We start from the raw sequence: 19,363 nt of genomic DNA, 5'->3' as shown, positions 1-19,363 counted from the left end.
ATTTTTAAATTTATAAAAAAATAAAAAGTGATAGATATAACCCACCTACATGAAGGTTCTTTTGGGGTCTTTTTCATTCTTAAGAGTTTAAAGGGATCCTGGGACCAGGAAATTTGAGAGCTTCTCATGTAGACGTTAGTCTATGTTAGTAAACCAGAAGCTACAGTAATGAGGATGGCTGCTGGTTCCAGACAGGGTGACAGTGTCTCAACGGGGATGTAGGGGGAGGGGAAGTCACTTCATCTCCGTTTCCTAAATGTAAAATAAAGGGTGTGTGTGTGCATGTGCGTGTGTGTGTGCGCTTGGATTCATGCAATTATTTTAAACTTTATTTTTAACACAACAGAACTTCTTTCAATTAAAATCTTTCTCTGGAACTTGAAATGAGTGACAGATGAAGGCACAGTTGCTCCAGGAAGGGGTGGGTGGCGGGAGGCTGGATGTTCCCCAGCCCCTTTTTCCAACCGCCTCTTCCCTTGGAGCCCAGTTGGAAAACTGACCCAGAGGATCCCAAGGACCTAAGGCTCTACTGGGACTACGGCAGGGCCGTGGCCCACGACCTTTCTTACCTGCTCCTGCTGAGTAGGGATTCACAAGCTTCGCTGGTGGCCCAGGGGACAGGCATCGGAAGGTGGATGCCTGGCCGGTGGTCAGAAGCTGTCCTCCTGATGAAAGGCTGAGGGTTGAGGGCGCACATGGCCATGCCCCGCTGTGATCCTGCCCTCGGCCGTGGCCCTGAGCTGCCCCTCCAGCATCCCACGGGGGTTCCATGAGGGCCCCCGGCTTCGGGTGGCAGCGACGGCGGAGTGAGCAGGTGGGTCGTTGAAGGAGGTGCAGCTTCAAACAGAGAGGAGGTGGCTGGGCAGAATATGGAACATGTGTTCCCAGATGCTTTGACTGTGGCTGCCCGACTGTTCTCAGAATCTCTTGTTTCCTGCCCCAGAGCAGGGGACACTGGGGGGGATGGGGAGGTGCCAGAGGAAGGGGAGCTTGCTTCTGTGTGCTGGGTGGGGGGGCTGGAGGCCTTGTGCCGTGTGGGTGGGCTCGCGGAGGCAGGGCTGGGCGGCTTGTGCTGCCGTGTTGCGGGGGAAGCTCCTTTCTTCATTGTTGGGGGGCTTAGCACCCTGGGGCTCACTGGAGGGCTGACAGGGGGGCTGGGGGAGCCATGCACAGAGGGGCCACTTGGCTGGGCAGGTCTGTGAAGGGAGGACTGCCTCCTGACTGCGCGGGGTGTCCAGTATCCCCTTGAGGGAGGGGCCTTCCTGCCCAGCAGGGCACTTCTCTCCTGGCTAGGTCTGGGGGCCTCAGGAGAAGATGGCCCTCGTGCTGGCCTGGCCAGGCTGGGTTCCAAGGTCCTGTTCTGCCCAGATGTGTGGCTAGAGTGGTGCCAGGGGATGGCCTTCTGGGGATGCTCGCACAGGCCGGCAGCCTCGTCCGCAGGTGCCTGACTCGGCGCCCCACTGCCCTCCACCTGTGGGTTTCCGCTGGTTGCTGGCGGGTGGTTACGGTGCAAGGTGAGCTTTCTGGTACCGCAGCTGCTCTTTCTGCCCCCTGGCCCTGTGCTGTGGGGCCCGGTGGGGGCGGTCGTGCTCCTGCTGGGTAGCAGGTCAGCGGGGCTCATGGAGGCTCTTAGCTTTGGGGAAGCCCATGTTCTCCGGGCAGGGTCAGCCCCTCCCCGCCCTGGCACACAGGTCTCTTTGGTGGAGGAGCTCCCTGCTGGCTGGCTGCTTTCTGGGGGCTCCAGAGAGGTGAAGGATTTGTCCATCAGGATTTCCAGAGGTGGTGGAGGGAGACACTCGGGGTCCTCCTCTGTTTCACAGTTGGAATTGAGGTCCTCACTCTTGGATGCTTCTGCCGTAAGCACGGGGGGAAAAATAGGAGCTAAGGGCCTCCAGTCTGGGCCCACCTTGAGGGGGTCTCTGCTTGCTGCTGGAGAAACTTGTGGCTTTGGATACAAAGGGGCAAGCCCCCTGTAAATGGGAAACCTGGGAGGCATGATGGGGATCCCCCACTTCCCGAGACGCGGGTTTGGCCCAGAGTCCTTGGAATCCCCCAGTGTCCTCAGAACCTCAGGGGGACTGAATGTTTCAATGAGTTTCTTGACCGATGTTCTGGGGGGACAGCCCCTGATGTTCCCGTCTGTGGCCCCCAGAGCCTCGCTGGCCTCCTCACCTGATGGAATGGCCACCGGCAGCCCCGCCCAGGGCTGTGCACTCTCAGGGCGGGGGCTGCATTTCTGCCAGATGCTCTTGTCCTGACTTGGCAAAATGCTGAAGTTCTTGGTGAGGGAGGCCTTCAGCTTGCTGGTGGTGTTGCTCGGGGTGACCCTGCAGTGGTCGGGCCTCAGAGCCACTGCTCTGGGCTGCGGAACCTGCTCGGTGCTCTGTCCCCGCTGGTGTGTGCCCAGGGCGTAAAATGCCTGCAGCCTCTGGCTGAGGTCTCTCTGGACCCTGCGCAGCTCCTGGAGGGTGGGGTCTTCAGCATGGCTCTTCAGACAGCCCTCTGACTGGCACCTCCTCTGCCTCACAAGGGCCCTCCTGCTGCCACTGGCTGTGCTAGGTCTTGGCGGGACCGCTGTCCTCCTGTCCTCCTCGTCAGGCCAGTCCTGGGGCCCCGAGGGCACAGGGACAAACTTGATCCTTTCGCTGATTGCTTCCTTCATCTTCAGAATCATTTCCTGGGCTTGGGGGTTCCGAAGTCTCCTGGGGTGTGGCTGAAACAGGCCAGGTGAAGACCATGGCCTTGGATGGGAAGAATTTTCCCGCCATGCACAGGGACTCATGCCGCTCACTCGGTCTTCCTCTTCATCTGGGCTGCTGTTCTCACCTTCACTGAGGGAAGGCATGTCCATCAACTTGGAGCCTTTAGAAAAATGTGCTGCCCTGGAGATCCCAATCCCAAGGGAATCATGCCGAGTGCTTTTGGCCATCCCCAGGGGGCTGGAGGTAGCTTTTCCTGGGCCTGTGCTGGAGGGGCCTGGGCCACCGGCTCCACTTTGTACCGCTGGCTGGACCTTCGCCCTAGGAGACCTCGAGAGTGGGCAGTCCTGCGGTTGGTCTGAACCTATCTGGAAAGGACTTTGCTGCCAGGCATGTCCCGAGAGCCTGGCTTCCACTGTGGATGGAAACACTGGTTCTTCGGCCTCTGGCACTGAGTCCCAGCTGGCTTGCTTGCCCAGCTTGTCGGCCAGCTGCACAGACTCATTGTCAGCACCAATGCCACTGTCCTCAGAGCACAAAGGCAGACCCTGCAGCCCTGGGTCGTTGTGGCCACTCGCCAAGCTCTCCAGTTGCCCCAGAGCCTGTAGGAGACACTCATCCACACTCCTCTTTGTGCTCAGCTTCTTTGCCATGTGGCTCACAGTGGCATGGAAGTAACTGCTGGAGCTCTCCAGGAAGTGGCCAGTGACTGAGGCCACCGTGCCCCTGAGTGCCAGCAGCTTGCTGACTGTGTGCTGTAGAAGCTGTTGCAGGAGGTCTGGCTGCTCCTGGGGCTCTCCTTTCCTCAACGGCCAAGCCAGGTCCTCCCTAACTTCTTGGAGGAGCACTTCTCCATCCATGGAGATCTCCCCCAAGAGCCGGTTGACCTCATCAAAGCACAGAAGCAGGAAGCTGACCATGGGCTGCAGCAGCTCTTGGGTCTGGGTGGCCTGATGTGTGATGCACAGAATTGCTTCATATTTGGAGAGGCAGGAGTGTAGGTAGGTATAAGCGTGCTGGTGGGCTTTCACCAGGGGCTCAGGGAAGTCCACTTTGCCTTCAGGCTCATGGGCAGGAATGCTGTTTTGGCAGCATTGGCTCTGTTGGCCACACGTGTGGCAACTCAGCTTCCTTTGCCGGGTATTAGTTTCTTCATTCTCTTCCCCAGAGAGTGACCCGGCCTTCCGTTGTGACCCGTGGGAGCTCTGTGTCTTAGACAGAATGTCCTTAGCCATGTGGCTTTGTGATTTGTCCATGTGGAACAGGGAGGTTTTGGCTTTGAGGGGTAGTCTTTCCATATCTTTCCCTTTGCCTGCAGTGGGATCTCTTGTAAGCTGATAAAGACCTTCGGCTGGGACTTGGGTCTGCCTGGACCTTGGCTGCTCTCCTGCCAGCCTCTGTCCCTGGGACAAGCCTCCCCCAGAGTCATAGCAGGTGGAGGTGGGGAGCAGCAGAGGGATAGAGCATCTTTCACCACCCTCCTGAGGTCCCGGCAAAGTTGCTTTGGGCTTTTTGAAAAACTGGATCCCATTCTTGGTGACACTACTAACAATGTCATTGTGCGAAGGTGTGCACCCCATGATTTCAGCTTGCAGCCATCTCCCCGCCCCCCAATGCTCTTCACAGGTTTCAGAGAATCATATTTGAAATAAGAACAAAAGTCAGCCTTACTAATCTGTGCGGGCAATTTCCAGGCCAGAATCCTCTGAAGTCCATGGTGCTGAGTCCTCGGAGCCAGTTTTCTTTACTCCCTTGGCCCCACCATGAAGAAGCGGTGGTGACTGTTGTCTTGTTGTTCTAAGTCTCAAACCCTCTGCTGTTAGTGAGCAACAGGGCAATTCTGAAGGACCCCAGTCTCGTGGATTATGAGCCTGCTTCAGCCCGTGTCCTGACAGATGTGGATGGCAAGTGGAACTTTAAGCCTATTAGGTTAATCATGCCCTAGCCAGTCAGCACTCACAGTGTGTTCTAATATAGAACTTCTCAGCATTTGCTATCTTGGGAAGCGGATTATTTTTGCACGTGCTTATGCTTTTAATTCTGTTCAGACGCCTGCCATACGAAACCTAGAGAAATGAGCCATAATTGCAAAAAGCTCTGGAAGAGACACATTTGTGGAAGAGAAGGGAGGGCTCGCCAGCTTCAGATCCTGGCAGAGAAGTGACCTTCACAGTTTAATAAGGGCAAACCAGCTGAGTGTTCTCCAACCTGCTATTATCAAGGAGACCCCAAAGCACACAATAGACAGTAATTGAAGCAATACATTGTTGTTTGTGTGACTTACAAAAATACCCCAGCTCTAGTGCTAGGAAACTTCTCTAAATAAGACAGTGAATAAAGAAGGCACAGTGGCTTTCCTTTACACTAGAAAAGTGAGTTTTATAGCAGGGAGGAAGCCTTCCCTGATTTGGAGTGGAAAGCAGAGAAACTCACTGCCATGTAGAACTCAGTGCTGGTCTTGGTGGAGCAGAGGGGCTTACGGAGGTAATGGTCTCAAAGAAAGAGGCTTTTAATGAAATCTTTCTCAAAAAAAAAAAAAATGAGCCAGCCCTGGGCAGTGGGGAGCAATTTGGTCATTAGGAATAGAACATAAGGGGAAAATATATTTTCCTTTTTAAGCACAGCTTCTAGGGAGTCTGAACATGGGGCTCTTGTCCATAGTGAAGGGTAGCAGCCGCCATCTTAAAATGCCTCTTAAACTTGTAAAAACTGTCAGCAGTCTAGAGCAAGTAGAGAGACTTGGGTTTAAATCCTGTTCCTTCTCCTTTTAGTTGGGGGAGCTTCCAAACTTATTTAACTTCCTTGAGACAGAGCTCATCTTCGGAATGGGGATAACAGTACCTACTTCATGGAGCTTTTGTGGGGATTAAGTCAATGAACACTTGGTAAGTACTTGAGGCAGTGCCTGGCCAGTGGTAAATTAAAAAGAAAGAAAAACAGGAAGACAGAGAGGAAGAAAGAAGGAAGGAAGGAAGAATGGAAGGAAGAAGGGAAGGGTTGGAGGAAAGAAAGGAAATGAAGGGAGGAGAGAAACAAAGAAAGAAAGAGAAAGAAAGAAGAAAGGAAAAGGACAAGGCTTCCTTATTCCTTTCCCCCTGACATCTAAGCCGCTTATGATAACAAAAGTCATAAGAAAATTCATTAATTTTTCCAGGACCAAGTCCCAATCCTTCCCTGAATTATCTGGAAATAACTGCCTACTGGAGAGCGTACAGCCCCCAGATCTGGATTTTTGGCCATTCTGTGTGTCCAGAATGGCCCTTTGCTCAGCACACTGCCAATTCAGGATTTTCCCAAGGTCTCATTGTGCCATTTCCTTGCTCTTAAATACACAAAAAATTCCCACCATCTGCAATTGGAAGAGTGCCTTTTATTTAACCATTTCTCATTTCTGGACATTTTGCTGGTTGCCAATTTTTAATTTTCCTAAGAGAGAGAGAGAGAGAGAGAAAGATTGCACTGAGCATCTCCTACGGTTGCAGAAATTGAAGTTGATATACTGGCTTTACAGTTTTCAGTTTTTCTTACAGAACCCCATACAACTGATGAAAATACTAGTGTGGGTGTCAGGATGGTTTCGGAATGAGAAAGCATGTCTAAACCCCTCCTGTGCCGTGAGCAAGCTGGAGACCGCTACTGGGGCTATGTGCAGAGCCTGAGCCTGTCACAGCCCTGTGCCCCAGGGTGCGTAATTAATAAAGTGATCTGATCTGTTTGTTTGCTGCCAAACTCAAGGGACACACAAAGCTGACTCAGTGCCTGGGGGCGAGCTGTGTTAGGCATCAAGAAGTTGTTTCATTTGTCACTGCGCTGGGTTGGCTCAGTAAACAAGTGTGCCATGTGGGAAAATTCTTCTTTCTTCCATTTAACAGAGTGGAAAGCTCATCTGAAGGGTTCTTTGTGTATATTTTTCTCCTCTTGGGATTTGGGGCCCTGGTCAAATCATCTTTATGAAAACTTTTGATCCAAGTGGCTAAAATTATTTCCAAACCAATGACCAAAATATAATTATTTGCCTGCAGGGTCAGCTGTCAGATAGCTTTGTACCTTGTAGAATGGTTTTCTTGACTATTCCAAATAATTTAAGAAGCCCATTATTCATTGCCACTTATTTTTCATTAAGACTAACTTGTTTTTCTTTCTTTTCAATTGAATTTGCTTTAAATGAAAAAAAATACTTTGAATAATTTTGAGTAATTTGTGTAGAAATGTAAGATGACCCAACTACGCTGGAAAGTTGTTTGACAGTTAAACATAACACCCACTTTATGACCCATAAATTCCACTCCTACAAATTTACCCAAGAGTGTTGGATGCATAGGTCCTCAACAGGGACTGGTACCAGAATATTCCGATTAGCTTTCTTCATAATAACCTCAAGTCGGAAAGAATCCAAATATCTGTCAATAGGGAAATAAATAAATTTAGCATAATTGTGCAGTGGAATACTTCCCAGCAATAGAAGGAACAATCTATTGAAACATGTAACAATATAAATTTAAAAATTATTATGCTGAGTGAAGGAAGCCAGACATAAAGAAATATATACACAATGATTCTGTTTATATAAAGTTCAATAACATGCAAAACAATCTATAGTTCTAGAACTCAGAAAAGTGGCTACTTCTAGGAAGAGTTATTAACTGGATATAGACATGATGGGATTTCTTCAAGTAACAGAAATGTTCTATATTTTGACCTGGATAGTGGTTACATCTGTATGTACAAATTCCTTGAGTTGTACACTTAAGTTGTGCACTTTATGTTAACACACACACACACACACACACACGTGTGCACACACAAACTAAAATGCAGTACTGTCTGGTTTATGTTGTGCCTAAGAGAATCCCAGCTATAAGGCTCTTGATGTTGGTAAAGGGCCCCCGTATTAGTTGCCTATTGTTGCACAATAAATTACCTCAAAATTTAGCAGCTTACCTCAGTAAACATTATGAAACGATCTCTTCTTGTGAGCTGGAATTTGGGAACAGATCAAGGGGTGATTCTGACTAAGAATCTTTCATGAGGTTGTAGTCAAGACATTAACCAGGGTTGCAGTCATCCAAATGCTTGACTGGGGCTGGTTGACTTGCCTCCAAGGTTCATTCACATGACTACTGACAGAAAGTATCAATTCTTTGCTTGTTGTCTGCAGGAGGCTTCAGGTCCTCATCATGGGGACTTCTCCATAATCCTGCTTGAATGTATTCACAACATGGCAGTTGGATTTCCCTAGAGTGAGCTGTTCAAGAAAGAACAAGAATGAGCTCACTCTATCCTAGTCTCAGAAGCCATACACTTTCATTTTCTCCACATTTTTTTCTTTGGAACCTAGTCACTAAGTACAGTTCACACTCAAGGAGAGAAAAATTAGGCTCCACATTCAAGAGGTCACACATACATAAAAATCTGGACATATCATTCATAGGTCAAACCATGACATCCAAAACATAACTATGTGCAGTAAACTTTGTTTACCAAGGCTTGTTCTTACCTTTCAGCATGCTAAATAAGTTCTACCTCATTTTTAAAATCACATGTCTTTGAATTAATTGATCAGTAAAAAATGGTTCTAATGTAGCATCAATTTTGAGCCAATACTGTAGGTCATTTAAGCAATCTGATAAGATGTCTTATTTCTCAAGTTCTATCATAGTCAGCAATGAGCTCCCCCAAACCTTAAAAGCTAAGAAAAATTTCTTGCTACCTAAGACCTTGGGAATATTTGGTCCTTCAGTTCTGAAGCAATGGTCTTTGCAAACAATTCCCTGATCCACATGTGGGATAAACAGGCAATATGCAAGTGTTGTAGTGAGCTGTCAGGAGAAAGGAGCTCCTGTTTGTGTTCCAGGAGCAGGTTAGGATCTTACCTATATCATTTCTCCTCCCCTGCTTTGTTGAGGAGAATCACTACCCATTATTAAAAAATTAATCTGGCTACTGTTATATATGCTAGTGCAGGGGTGCCCGAGTGGCTCCGTCAGTTAAGTGTCTGACTTCAGCTCAGGTTGCAATCTTGTGGTTCTTGACTTTGAGCCCTGCATTGGGCTCTGTGCTGACAGCTCAGAGCCTGGAGTCTGCTTCAGATTCCGTCTCCCTCTTCCCTCTCTCTCTGACTCTCTCTTTCTCTCTCTCTCTTTCTCAGAAATAAACATGAAAAAAATTTATACGTGTTAGTGCAATCCATCCAAAGTTGCTCATGTGATAAAAAATTCTATCAGAAATCACCATGTGACATTCAAGTGTCTACCTAAGTGGCTTCTGATTTGGTGATCACATTAGAAACCCTGTTTTCACCAAATCTTCATACAATGGCTTATTGTCTTAATCAGTAGTTAAACAGATGTCATATGGTACCCCGGGAAGTGGATTGCTTAACTCTTTGAGATGTCTCTGAAGATCCACAAAAATAAATTTCATTTATACTATGTAGCCTATATTTGGAATCAAAGTATCCTAAATATACCCTCCAAATTTGGCAAAAATTCATCTTTTTTCTTTTACATGATAAGAGAAGGTGTTTTATTGCAAGAGACTTAGTTCTAACCTATAACAAATAAGCCCCAACTCTCAGGGACAGCTCATGAAGTGTTATTACTGCCCACACAATGCTAATGTAGAAATTCTCAGTTGAATTGCTGTCTTAAATAGCTCTCCTTCAGGTGGAGATCTGGGATCCTTCCACAATGAAACATCAACAGTTTCAATACATGACCTCCAAGGCAGAAGGGGAACAGTATGGGGAAGGCATATCAGATACTCAACTATCTTTGCTCAGAGTTGATACCCATCATTGCTGCTCACATTTTAATGTCTAGGACTTGTCACATGGTCCCACTTAGATGCAGATGGGCTAGAAAATGTAATCAGTTTCTGGCAGGACAACTATTTTTCGGCAACATCTCTTTACCATGGAAGGGGAGCCCCAAATGTTGGTAGCCAAGTAGTCTCTTCTGCTACACCTATGTTTCCAGATGAGGAAACAGAGGCTGAAAAAAGTTTAGATATTTGTTCAAGTCCTATAACTAGCATATAGCTGATGTGAGATTTGGACCCTGGTCTCTCTGGTTCCAAAGCAGTGTTATTCCTACTACATTTTTTTTTTTTGATAATATATCTGCATTTCAAGCTTCACTTGAAATTGGTGGTTCATCTCATGTTGGACTTTTCAGTCACATGCTCAGATTCTGGCCCCACTAGGAGGAGACTTGGAGGAGTCTACAAGAAGTGACTTCAGATTTGCTCTGTGGCCCAAGGAAGTCCTCCAGGTTCCCCTTCCAAACCTTCTCTGTCTCTGACTAATCCCTTTGATTGATTACTTGGCTGGATGGTCATTGATTTTAATTTTGTCCCTGGGTGGGGACTTTCAGATAACCCCTAGCTCTGAATTCTAGATCCCACAGGAGGTCCCAAGCTCTACCACCTCTGAACTCAGTCCAGACTCCGGAACTCTGCCCCTCAGGTGGTTCACCTCCTAGGACACTAGCTAGCCAGAGTGCTGGCTGGGGCCAGGGAATTGAACATGTAAAATAACTTCATATTAACTACTGATTAAAGTTGCTACCAGAGGAAGACAGTATTGGACTTCTATTCTTAGAGATATTTTAAAGTAAGAGGTGTTGATTTCAGCAAAATTGTTCTCATTTCATAAACATGCTTCCATTTCACAAGCATTGTAATTTTTATTTTTGCTTATTACCTTCCACTCTTTTCTTCTACTTGTATATATATTTTTGCACAGCTGCTAATCACATTGTACATGCCATTATATTATCTTCGTTCACTAGAAACACATTATGAACATTTTCTGCATTACTCTGCTTCAGAGTACTTAACGGGAAAAACCATGTAGTGTATAATCAAGCCAATAACCTCTTACTTTAACAAAAAGATAAATAGCAGAGTCCCTAAGTATAAATCACAGCACAATTTATGAATTTGCTGACTCTTCTTCCTCCATGCAAATATTTCTCAGAGAGAAGACCTTCACAGAAATGCATATAGACATAACCAAATAATTACCCTGTGGTGTAGCTGGGTGGAGAAGGTGATCAAATATCCAGGGTTTGTCTGAGAAGCCCATGCCTAGCAAAGACAAACATCTTGAAAGTGGTGAGATGGGGACTTACACCTCAAGTCTGGCTGACTCTCAGGCTGTAGTTCTCTGCATATTTCAGTTATTTCTATTTGAGAGATGGAGAGGGAGAGAGAGAGAGAGAGAGAGAGAGAGAGAGAGAGAGAGAGAGAGAGGAAGAGAGAGAGAGAATCCCAAGCAGACTCCATGCTTAGCATGAAGCCTGACATGGGCATTGATCCCACGATACTAGGTTCATGACCTGAATTGAAATTAAGAGTCAGATGTGCAACCAACTGAGCCACCCAGGTGCCCCCGAAATATCCTTGTAGGTAAATCTTTGACCACATTTGTGATTATTTCCTAAGGATAGATTCTGGATGTGGAATTGCTTAGCCAAAGAATGTAAACATTAAAATAATTTAATTGACTTAAGTTTTCTAGAATGGTTTTAAGTTTCCAGAAAAATTGAGGTGAGAGTTCTCATATACTCCCCATTTAAACAAATTCTCTTATAATAACATCTTACATTAGTGTGGTATATTTATTACAATTATTGATTCAATCATAATTGTTAGCTAAAGCCCACACTTTATTCAGAGTTCCTCAGTTTTTAACCTAATGTCATTTATCTGTTTCAGGATTCTATCCAGAACAAATTACATTTAGTCATCATGACTTCTTAGGCTTCTCTTGACTATGACAGTTTCTCAGGCTTGTCTTGTTTTTGATGACCTTGACAGTTTTGAGAAGTACCAGTCAAATTGTTGGATGTCCCTCAGTTGGGATTTGTCTGAAGTTTTTCTCATGATTGGATTGGAGTTATGGATTTTTGAGAGGAAGATCATAGAGGTAATGTGCCATTTTTATTACATCATATCAAGAGTACATACTATCAACATGATTTACAACTGGCGATATTGACCTTGATCACCTGGCTGATGTGGTGTGTGTGAGATTGCTCAACTGTGAAGTTATTTCCCCATCCCATTTCTCTACTATACTATTTGGAAGTATGATGGGCAGCCACACTTAGGGAGTGGGGAGTTACGCTCCCCCTGAATATAAATATTTTTAAGACTTTTGGTACAAATCGTGGAAATTACTCTCCAGGAAGAAAGATTATACCAGTCTACATTTCCAGCAGGAGGGTGAATATGTATTTATATTATTGCAAATTTGCCAGCGTTGTATATTGTCCTTAAAAAAAACCCTGCTGATTTTAAAGAGGAAAAATGCATCTCATTTCAATTTGCATTCATGAATTTATTGGAGAGTTTGTGTTTTAAAAACGGTATGCTCTTTTGGCCACTTGTGTATGTTCTTTCAAGGGTTACATGTACATTCTTTGCTCATTTGTAGATATTGAGGTGTGTATCTTTGTTTTGTTAGTTTTCAGAATATTAGCATTGTAATTGGTCACATATGTTGTCATGTTGCCAGTATTTTTTTTTAAGTTTTCCCTTTGCCTTTAGTTTTATGACATTTTTTAGAGTACGAAAGTTTTCATTTCACATAACCAACTCTTTTGTCTTTTTCTTTATAATTTTTATCTTTGTTGTCATGTTTAGAAAGGTTAAATTTAAACCTTGTGAAATACCTGGACAAATTTATATTTGGGAACTTATCACTATTTTTATTATTTTAGGAAGTTATTATTTTTAAGTTGGTTTCCTGTGAAATGGGGGATATGACTTAGGCTTGAGCTTTGTCTCTGAAACAGTTAACACATTTCAAGGACACCTTTGAAATGGACACGTTTCAAGATGGATAATTGTAAATTATGGACGCTCAAGAATTTCTGGGGCTGGTTTTAATGTTTTAAAGAATTATTAAAATGGAAGTGAACTTGCAGGCATGATACTAAGTTCTTTGAGGCCACAAAATGGCAAACTAATGGGGTGACTTGAAAATGTGTAAATGACTTTGGTGAGAGATGAGCTTTAAAGTATGTGAGGATAAGAAATGTGATTATTAAGTAAAGAGGCAAGTTAATCACTGTCCTTGAATAATTTACATATCCAAATGAGTAGTCAGAAATGGAGAGTTGGGGGCTTGGGAGTGATGAGGTGGTTGGGGTGGCCATAAACATATATTTCAACAAGTAGCTATTTCCCCCCCAAAATTTTTAGAACAGTCTCATTTAGAATTTTCTTCTGAGCCAACTTTAGTCATGAAATAAAATTGATCCAATTATGGTTAGTTGTGTGCCTCCCAAAGTAAAATAGTAATAGAAATAAAGCAGGCTGTGGTCTGGCAGACTGGGATGTGGAATGCTAGTGGAGGTGCTTTTATCTCTCCTTTTACTCATTAGATCTCTTCATTGCATCTCTAGCCCCTTGCCTCACGGCCAGGTTGGGGAAGTCCTTCAGTGAAGCACCAGCGAGCAAGTCAATGAATCACCAGCTTCAGAGTTCAAAGGCTCCACTCAAGTTTAAGACAGAAAAGATCTGCAAGGGGGTTGGAGGAGACAGAACAGCCCCCTGCCCCCCAATTCTTTCTATAGTTAAAGAATACCCCTTGAGTTAGGAATGGGAAAGAGTTGAGAGAAGCCACAGGATTATGTGTGAGTGTGGCACTTCTGCACCCACCTCTTATCTCAAGGCCTCATTGGGGGATCCTGGGAGAAGAGGTCCTCAAGTGCCCTTCCTGGGCCATAGCCTGAGGCTGGGAGACAGCAAGCCAGCAAGCTTTGGGGAGAAGTGCCTCATATCCCCTTGAAGTGGCAGAATAAGAATGCTGGTGTGGCGTGTTTCCGTACAAAAGGATGGGAGACTTGCCCACCCCAGTCTCCCACAGGTCAGACTGGCAGAAGAGGAACACCTGCAACATCCTGAAGGCTTCCATGTGGAACAAACCAACCAGAGAAAGAGAAAGCTAGGGAGTTAGCCAAGCCAGCCCAGGATGAGGCTGAGACCCAGGGGGTGGAGCTGCCTGACCTTTCAATGGAGAGAACTAATGGGAACCCCCTTGCATCCCATAGATTGCTCAGGTCACCTCTCAAGGGAGCATAAGTCATCTACTGGATAGGACAGATGAAGACCAAGAAGGGAGCTCCTTGGATAAGCTCTTGAGAGCTGAGATCAGTTCCGGGGAAGAGAAGCAAAGGGGTGAAGAGAGAAAGAGAGTTTTAAACTTAATTGTGACTGAATTATAAACTTGAATTGACTAAGAAATGACTGAATTTGAATGAATTTATCTGAGAGTGACTAGATTAAATTTTCTCTGCTTTGAGGCAGAATGGAGGCTTAAGGCAGAAATTACACTCAATTATATAAGAATAGAGAAAATTACATTTTTTGCACACTTGAGTCAGTGACTGTGAAATTTGTACTGGTTCCAATAATTATAAGCGCCAGGTGTCAGCAAACTCTCAAGAATAGACCACGGAAGCTATAGGCTGCTTTTCCAAGTTATTACCTCATCTGTTGCTGCAGCTCAAAAGGTCAATACAATGTCTTATCATCAGAAATCATGACAAAATCCATTCAAAGTTCTGTTCAATATGTTCTCTTTATATCAGAGAGCAGAACTAACGCTTGGTGGCAAGAAGAAAAAAATAAAAACAACTTTTTGGAGTCCAGGTCATAACTCTATGACCAAAAGGAGGAAGATAGGAAATTGCAGGTAATGCTGAATACTTCTGTTTCTCCCCTCCAGATCCACTGTACACACTTCTTTTTTTAATGTTTACTTATTTGAGAGAAAGAGGAAGAGCGAGAGAGAGCAAGCACATGTGCAAGCTGGGGAGAGACAGAGAGAGAAGGAGACAAAGGATCCAAAGCAGGCTCTGTGCTCACAGCAGAGAGCCCCATGCGGGGCTTGAATTTGTAAACCATGAGGTCATGACCTGAGCCAATGTCAGAAGCTTAACCAATGGAGTATTCCAGGTGCCCAGCTCTACATACTTCTGCACCTTTGCCCTTACCCTGGGAGGCAGATCCCTAGTGCTCCAACCTTAGAGAGGCACTGGCCAAGATTTGGAGGAGGGAGACGTAAGTTCAGGCATTGATTCTTCAGTCTCCCTTTGCAAGAGTCTCATTAGGCTTCTTCCTTGCTGTGACATGAAAGGCCAGGCGCTATTGGCCCTTCTTCTTCCTCCGCTATTGCTTCCAGCTGCCTAAGAAGTAGCTTAAAAGTCTTAACTATGGTTTCTGGCCCTTTAAATCTGGTATCCATAGCACCACAGGCAATGTCATTATTATGTATTTGCTGCCTGTGGAAAAGCAGGCTGTTGCACTCAAAGGAGGACTCCACCACTGGGAGTCAAGTCAGAGCCGGCCACCACCACCCTGGCTTTCTGTAATTGGAATCTGCCCAGGGGCCCAAGGGAGCCCATTATGAAAACACCTATTTTCATAGACTCCCAACCAACACTCTAAACAATTTGTGCTCTTGCAGAGGAAGACCTATGAGATACTGAAAATTTTTTTCTGGGTGACATTGAAAGAATAGTGTCATGATTGGGTAAGTTTCACTATAAAAGAATCTCATGCCCAGCAATGTCTGTGATGAAACTTCATTTCTGCTAAGTCAAAGGTGAGCATCCTGAACAAAGTATACTGTTATTTCAAACAAACTAACATGGGTTTCAGTAGTTGGACATGTGCTGTGAGGCAGTATAGACATATTTTACCTAACTGTATCCTTTCCTATGTAATAACACCAAAAAGTCAAAAGTCTGTTCAGTGCTAAAAACCTGAATGGAGTATTAAAAATGCTTAATAAGCAACTCCCTTTTTTCATTTTCTTTTTATAATTGATGAGCCAATGTTGAAACATTACTATTAATTGAAGCCCATAATTTACATGACAGTTCACTCTTTGTGTTGTATATTCTATGGGTTTGGACACAGATGCATAACATCACATATCCACCATGATAGCATCATACAGAGTGGTTTCACTGCCCTTAAAAATCCTTTGTGGTCTCCCTATTAGTCCTTCCCTTTTTCTGTCCTCGGCCCCTGGCCACCACTGATCTTTTTACTGTAGCCTTTTCAGACTGGCTTCTTTCATTGATCAATATAATTTAAGGGTCCTCGAAGTCTTTTCATGACTTGATAACTCATTTCTTTTGATCATTTCAATATTCCATTGTATAGATGTACCACAATTTGTTTGTCCTTTCCTCTATTGAAGGATGTGTTGGTTATTTCCGATTTTGGGTAATTATGAGTAACTGCTGTAAATATTCATGTGCAAGTATTTGGACACAAATTTTCCAACCACCTGGGTAAAAACCCAGAAGTGAGATTGCTGCATCATACAGTACTTAGCTTTGTAAGAAACCGCCCAACTGTCTTTCAAGATGGCATTTTTCATTCCAACCACCAATGAATGAGAGTTCCTTTTGCTCCACATTCTTGCGAGGATTTCTTATTGTCCGTGTTTGGGATTTTAGTCATTCTGATAGAATTGTAGTGGTATCTCATTGTTGTTTTAATTTTCATTTCCCTGATAGCATATGATATTGAGCATTTTCTCATATGCTTACTGGCCATCTTCTTTGGTGAGGTCTGTTCAGATCATTTCCCTAAGTTGCCTTGTTTTCTTACTATTGAGTTTCAAGAGTTGCATATTTGGGATGCAAGTCCTTCATCAGATATGTAGTTTTGCAAAGATTGTTTTTGAGTCTATGGCTGTGTTTTCATTCTTTTAACAGGATCTTCTGCAGAGCATAAGTTTTAACTTCTAATGAAGTCCAAGTTGTTTTCAGTGTTGTATCTAAAAAGTCATTACCAAATTCAAGGTCACCTAGATTTTCTCCTATGTTATTTTCTAAAAGTTTTATAATTTTGCATTTGACATTTATATCTATGATCCATTTTGAGTTAGTTTTTGTGAAAGATGTAAGGTCTGTGTCTAGATTCATTTTTCTGATGTGAATGTCCTGTTGTCCCAGCACCATTAATGGAAAATACTATTGTTTTTCCATTGAATTCTTTTTGCTCCTTTGTGAAAGAGTGGTTGACTGTATTTGTGTGGGTATATTTTGCACTGTATTCTATTCTGCTGATCTATTTGTGTTTTCTTTTACCAATACCACACTGTCTTGAATACTGTACCTTTACCCTAAGTCTTTAAGTCAAGTATGGTTGGTCAGCCGTTTGACTTTGTTCTTCTTCAACATTGTGTTGCTCATTTGGGGCCTTTAGCTTTCCCATATAGACTTTAGAATCAGTTTCTCAATATCCACAAAATAATACACTGGGATTTTGACTGGAATTGCATTGAATGCATAGATCAAGTTGGGAAGAGCTGACAATTATCTTGAGCCTGCTTATCCATGGACATGGAATAGTTTTCTATTTATTTAGATCTTCTCTTATTTCTTTCATGAGATGTTTCTAGTTTTCCTCATAGAGATCTTGTACATATATATTTTTTAGATTTATACCTAAGCATCTCTCTCTCTCTTTCCCTCTTTTTTGTACTGTTTGTGGAGTTGCTTCTAATTTCAAATTCTAATTGTTCATTGCTGGTATACAGGAAAACAATCGACTTTTGCATATTGGTCCACATTAAACATTTTTTTAATGTTTATTTATTTTGAGAGACAGAGCATGAGTGGGGATGGGGCAAAGGGGCAGAGAGAGAGGGAGACACAGAATCTGAAGCAGGCTCCAGACTCTGAGCTGTCAGCAAAGAGCCCGATGTGGGGTTTGAACTCACGGGTCATGAGATCATGACCTGAACCAAAGTTGGATCTCAACTGACTGAGCCACCCAGGTGCCCCAATTGGTTCACATTTTAAATGTCTCTTTGCCTTTTCTTTCTTTGCTTCCTTCCATCTTTTGAAAGAGAGGAATGAACTCAGGATATGGAGAAAGATATAAAATTAAACATTTTTATTTTATTTTTAAATTTTATTCATTTCTTTTGAGAGAGAGAGAGAGAGAGAGTTGGGGAGGGGTGAGGGGTGGGAGAGAGAATCCCAAGCAGGCTCCTCACTGTCAGTGCAGAGCTCGATGTAGGGCTCGAACTCACGAACCTTCAGTTTGTGACCTGAGCTGAAATCAAGAGTTGGATGCTCAATTGACTGAGCCACCTGGGTGCCCCAATAGGCTTTATTTTTAAAGAGTAATTTTCGGTTTACAGAAAACTGAGCAGACAGTACAGAGAATTCTTGTAAGCCCCCTCTGCTCCTTTAAAGTTTTTCCTACTGTTAACATCTTGCATTAGTGTGATACATTTGTTACCACTCTCAGTTTTAAATTTAATATGGCAAGGAGGTATTGAGTGGTTTTAGTCATACAAAAAATGAAAAAAATTTTTCCTGCCTTTATGGAGTTTATAACCTCACTGGGAAAGCATGACAAAATGCTTTCACATGAGTGACTAATATACAAAAGAGCATATAATTGGATTTTAAAATGTGTCATTTTTTAGTCAAAGGGAGAAATTAGAGAGCTAGCTCCCCACGGAAGAGGTGAGACGTAGGTAGGAAGGGTCTGGGAGTGTAGTTGGATTTGGATAGGAGGAGGTAGATGGCAGGCGAAGTCTAAGCAGAAGAATGGCATGCCCAAGGATGCGGGGGTGGGAGTGAAGGGGTAGGCTTTATCACATTGGGCAGAGGTGGGAAATGACTTTGAAGAATGTCAGTGTGAGTACTCAGAACTTGATAAAGTGCTCACAGGTGAGTTTCTAAGCAGATCCTTTGGGTCTGGTTCTTTTAGCACCATTGGTTTTTGGTTTCACATATACCTCAAGGCAGATATTCTGAACCATTTGCTTCTTTGAATCAGAATTACAGGCTTATGCCAGGACGTGTTTCTGGAGAAAATCACTGCCCTTTTGGGGAAAAACTACCAAATGGGGTTGCAGTATTTTTATTTGCCCCAAGAGTAGAATTTCACATACGCACATCAGGAAAAGAGCAACTTACTTGAGAGGTCAAAAATAGTGATACAGATGCCAAGGGAAGTTTCTTTGAGTTCCCCAGGCCCCTTGCTGGCTGGCTGCGTTGAACTCACTCTCTTTGAAGAACTCTGTCATTAACCAGGGGGTGGGAAAACCCTGTGGGGTCTCTTAGGAGGGAGGAAAGCAATGAGGGAATTGTATGAATTCCAAAGCTTTAATCTCTCTTTACCACAAAGGAAAGAGCACACAGGGCATTAAATGCCCTAATTTTTTTTTTCTTGGTCTGAGTTAACTCACCTCATGAGGCTTCCCTAGTGTTATATGCAATTGCTTATTCAGGTCACCAATAGCGACACTGCAGGGATTCAAGGAAGTTTTCATAGTGAAAGGATACATCCATATTCAGAACTCCAGTCACTACCTCCTCCCAGACATTACCTTCCTTCATAAAACCTCTCTGAATCCAACCCTTTTGCCACCCCCACCCCCACCCCCATCACCTGAGTTCAAGCCACCCAGCTGACTCTTAAGGACAGCCATTTACCGGATGTCCTTAACTATAGAGTTCCTCTCATAATGACCTGGGGTCAAAACCTTGGATCCATTCTTTTCCTTCCCAAAGTCTCATCCTTTCTTTCTGTGAAGCATCTCTAAAAACTTACAAGACCATACTGTCTTGATGATGACAGCTTTGTAGTAGAGGCTAAAGTCTGGGATTGTGATG

The 19,363-nt window shown here is 44.1% G+C and overlaps 2 protein-coding genes and 1 long non-coding RNA gene across 5 annotated transcripts in view; 1 reads left to right on the top strand and 2 right to left on the bottom strand.

Moving 5' to 3' along the window:
* Nucleotides 1-565: 565 nt before the first annotated feature.
* PCARE (photoreceptor cilium actin regulator) lies at nt 566-4,279 on the bottom strand. Its single transcript, XM_029938559.1, has one exon. It carries the CDS (start codon nt 4,277-4,279, stop codon nt 566-568), a length of 3,714 nt encoding a protein of 1,237 aa, XP_029794419.1.
* Nucleotides 4,280-6,059: 1,780 nt separating this feature from the next.
* On the bottom strand, nt 6,060-14,942 carry LOC115289136. Its single transcript, XR_003907406.1, has 4 exons — nt 14,705-14,942; nt 7,641-7,944; nt 7,000-7,099; nt 6,060-6,125 (listed from the first exon to the last, which is right to left on the bottom strand). It is a non-coding gene; the product is annotated as an uncharacterized LOC115289136 (long non-coding RNA).
* An 81-nt stretch (nt 14,943-15,023) lies between these two features.
* The window catches only part of CLIP4 (CAP-Gly domain containing linker protein family member 4), a 77,886-nt gene continuing 73,546 nt past the window's right edge, over nt 15,024-19,363 (top strand). For all 3 annotated transcript variants that reach the window (XM_029938021.1, XM_029938020.1, XM_029938018.1), the window contains exon 1: nt 15,024-15,315. The gene's annotated coding sequence lies outside the window, so the exon portion shown is untranslated. The remainder of the gene's footprint in view (nt 15,316-19,363) is intronic.

The sequence above is a fragment of the Suricata suricatta genome, chromosome 4, assembly GCF_006229205.1.
Source record: "Suricata suricatta isolate VVHF042 chromosome 4, meerkat_22Aug2017_6uvM2_HiC, whole genome shotgun sequence".
Taxonomy (NCBI): Eukaryota; Metazoa; Chordata; class Mammalia; order Carnivora; family Herpestidae; genus Suricata; species Suricata suricatta.
This window is presented reverse-complemented; position numbering and strand designations above follow the sequence as displayed.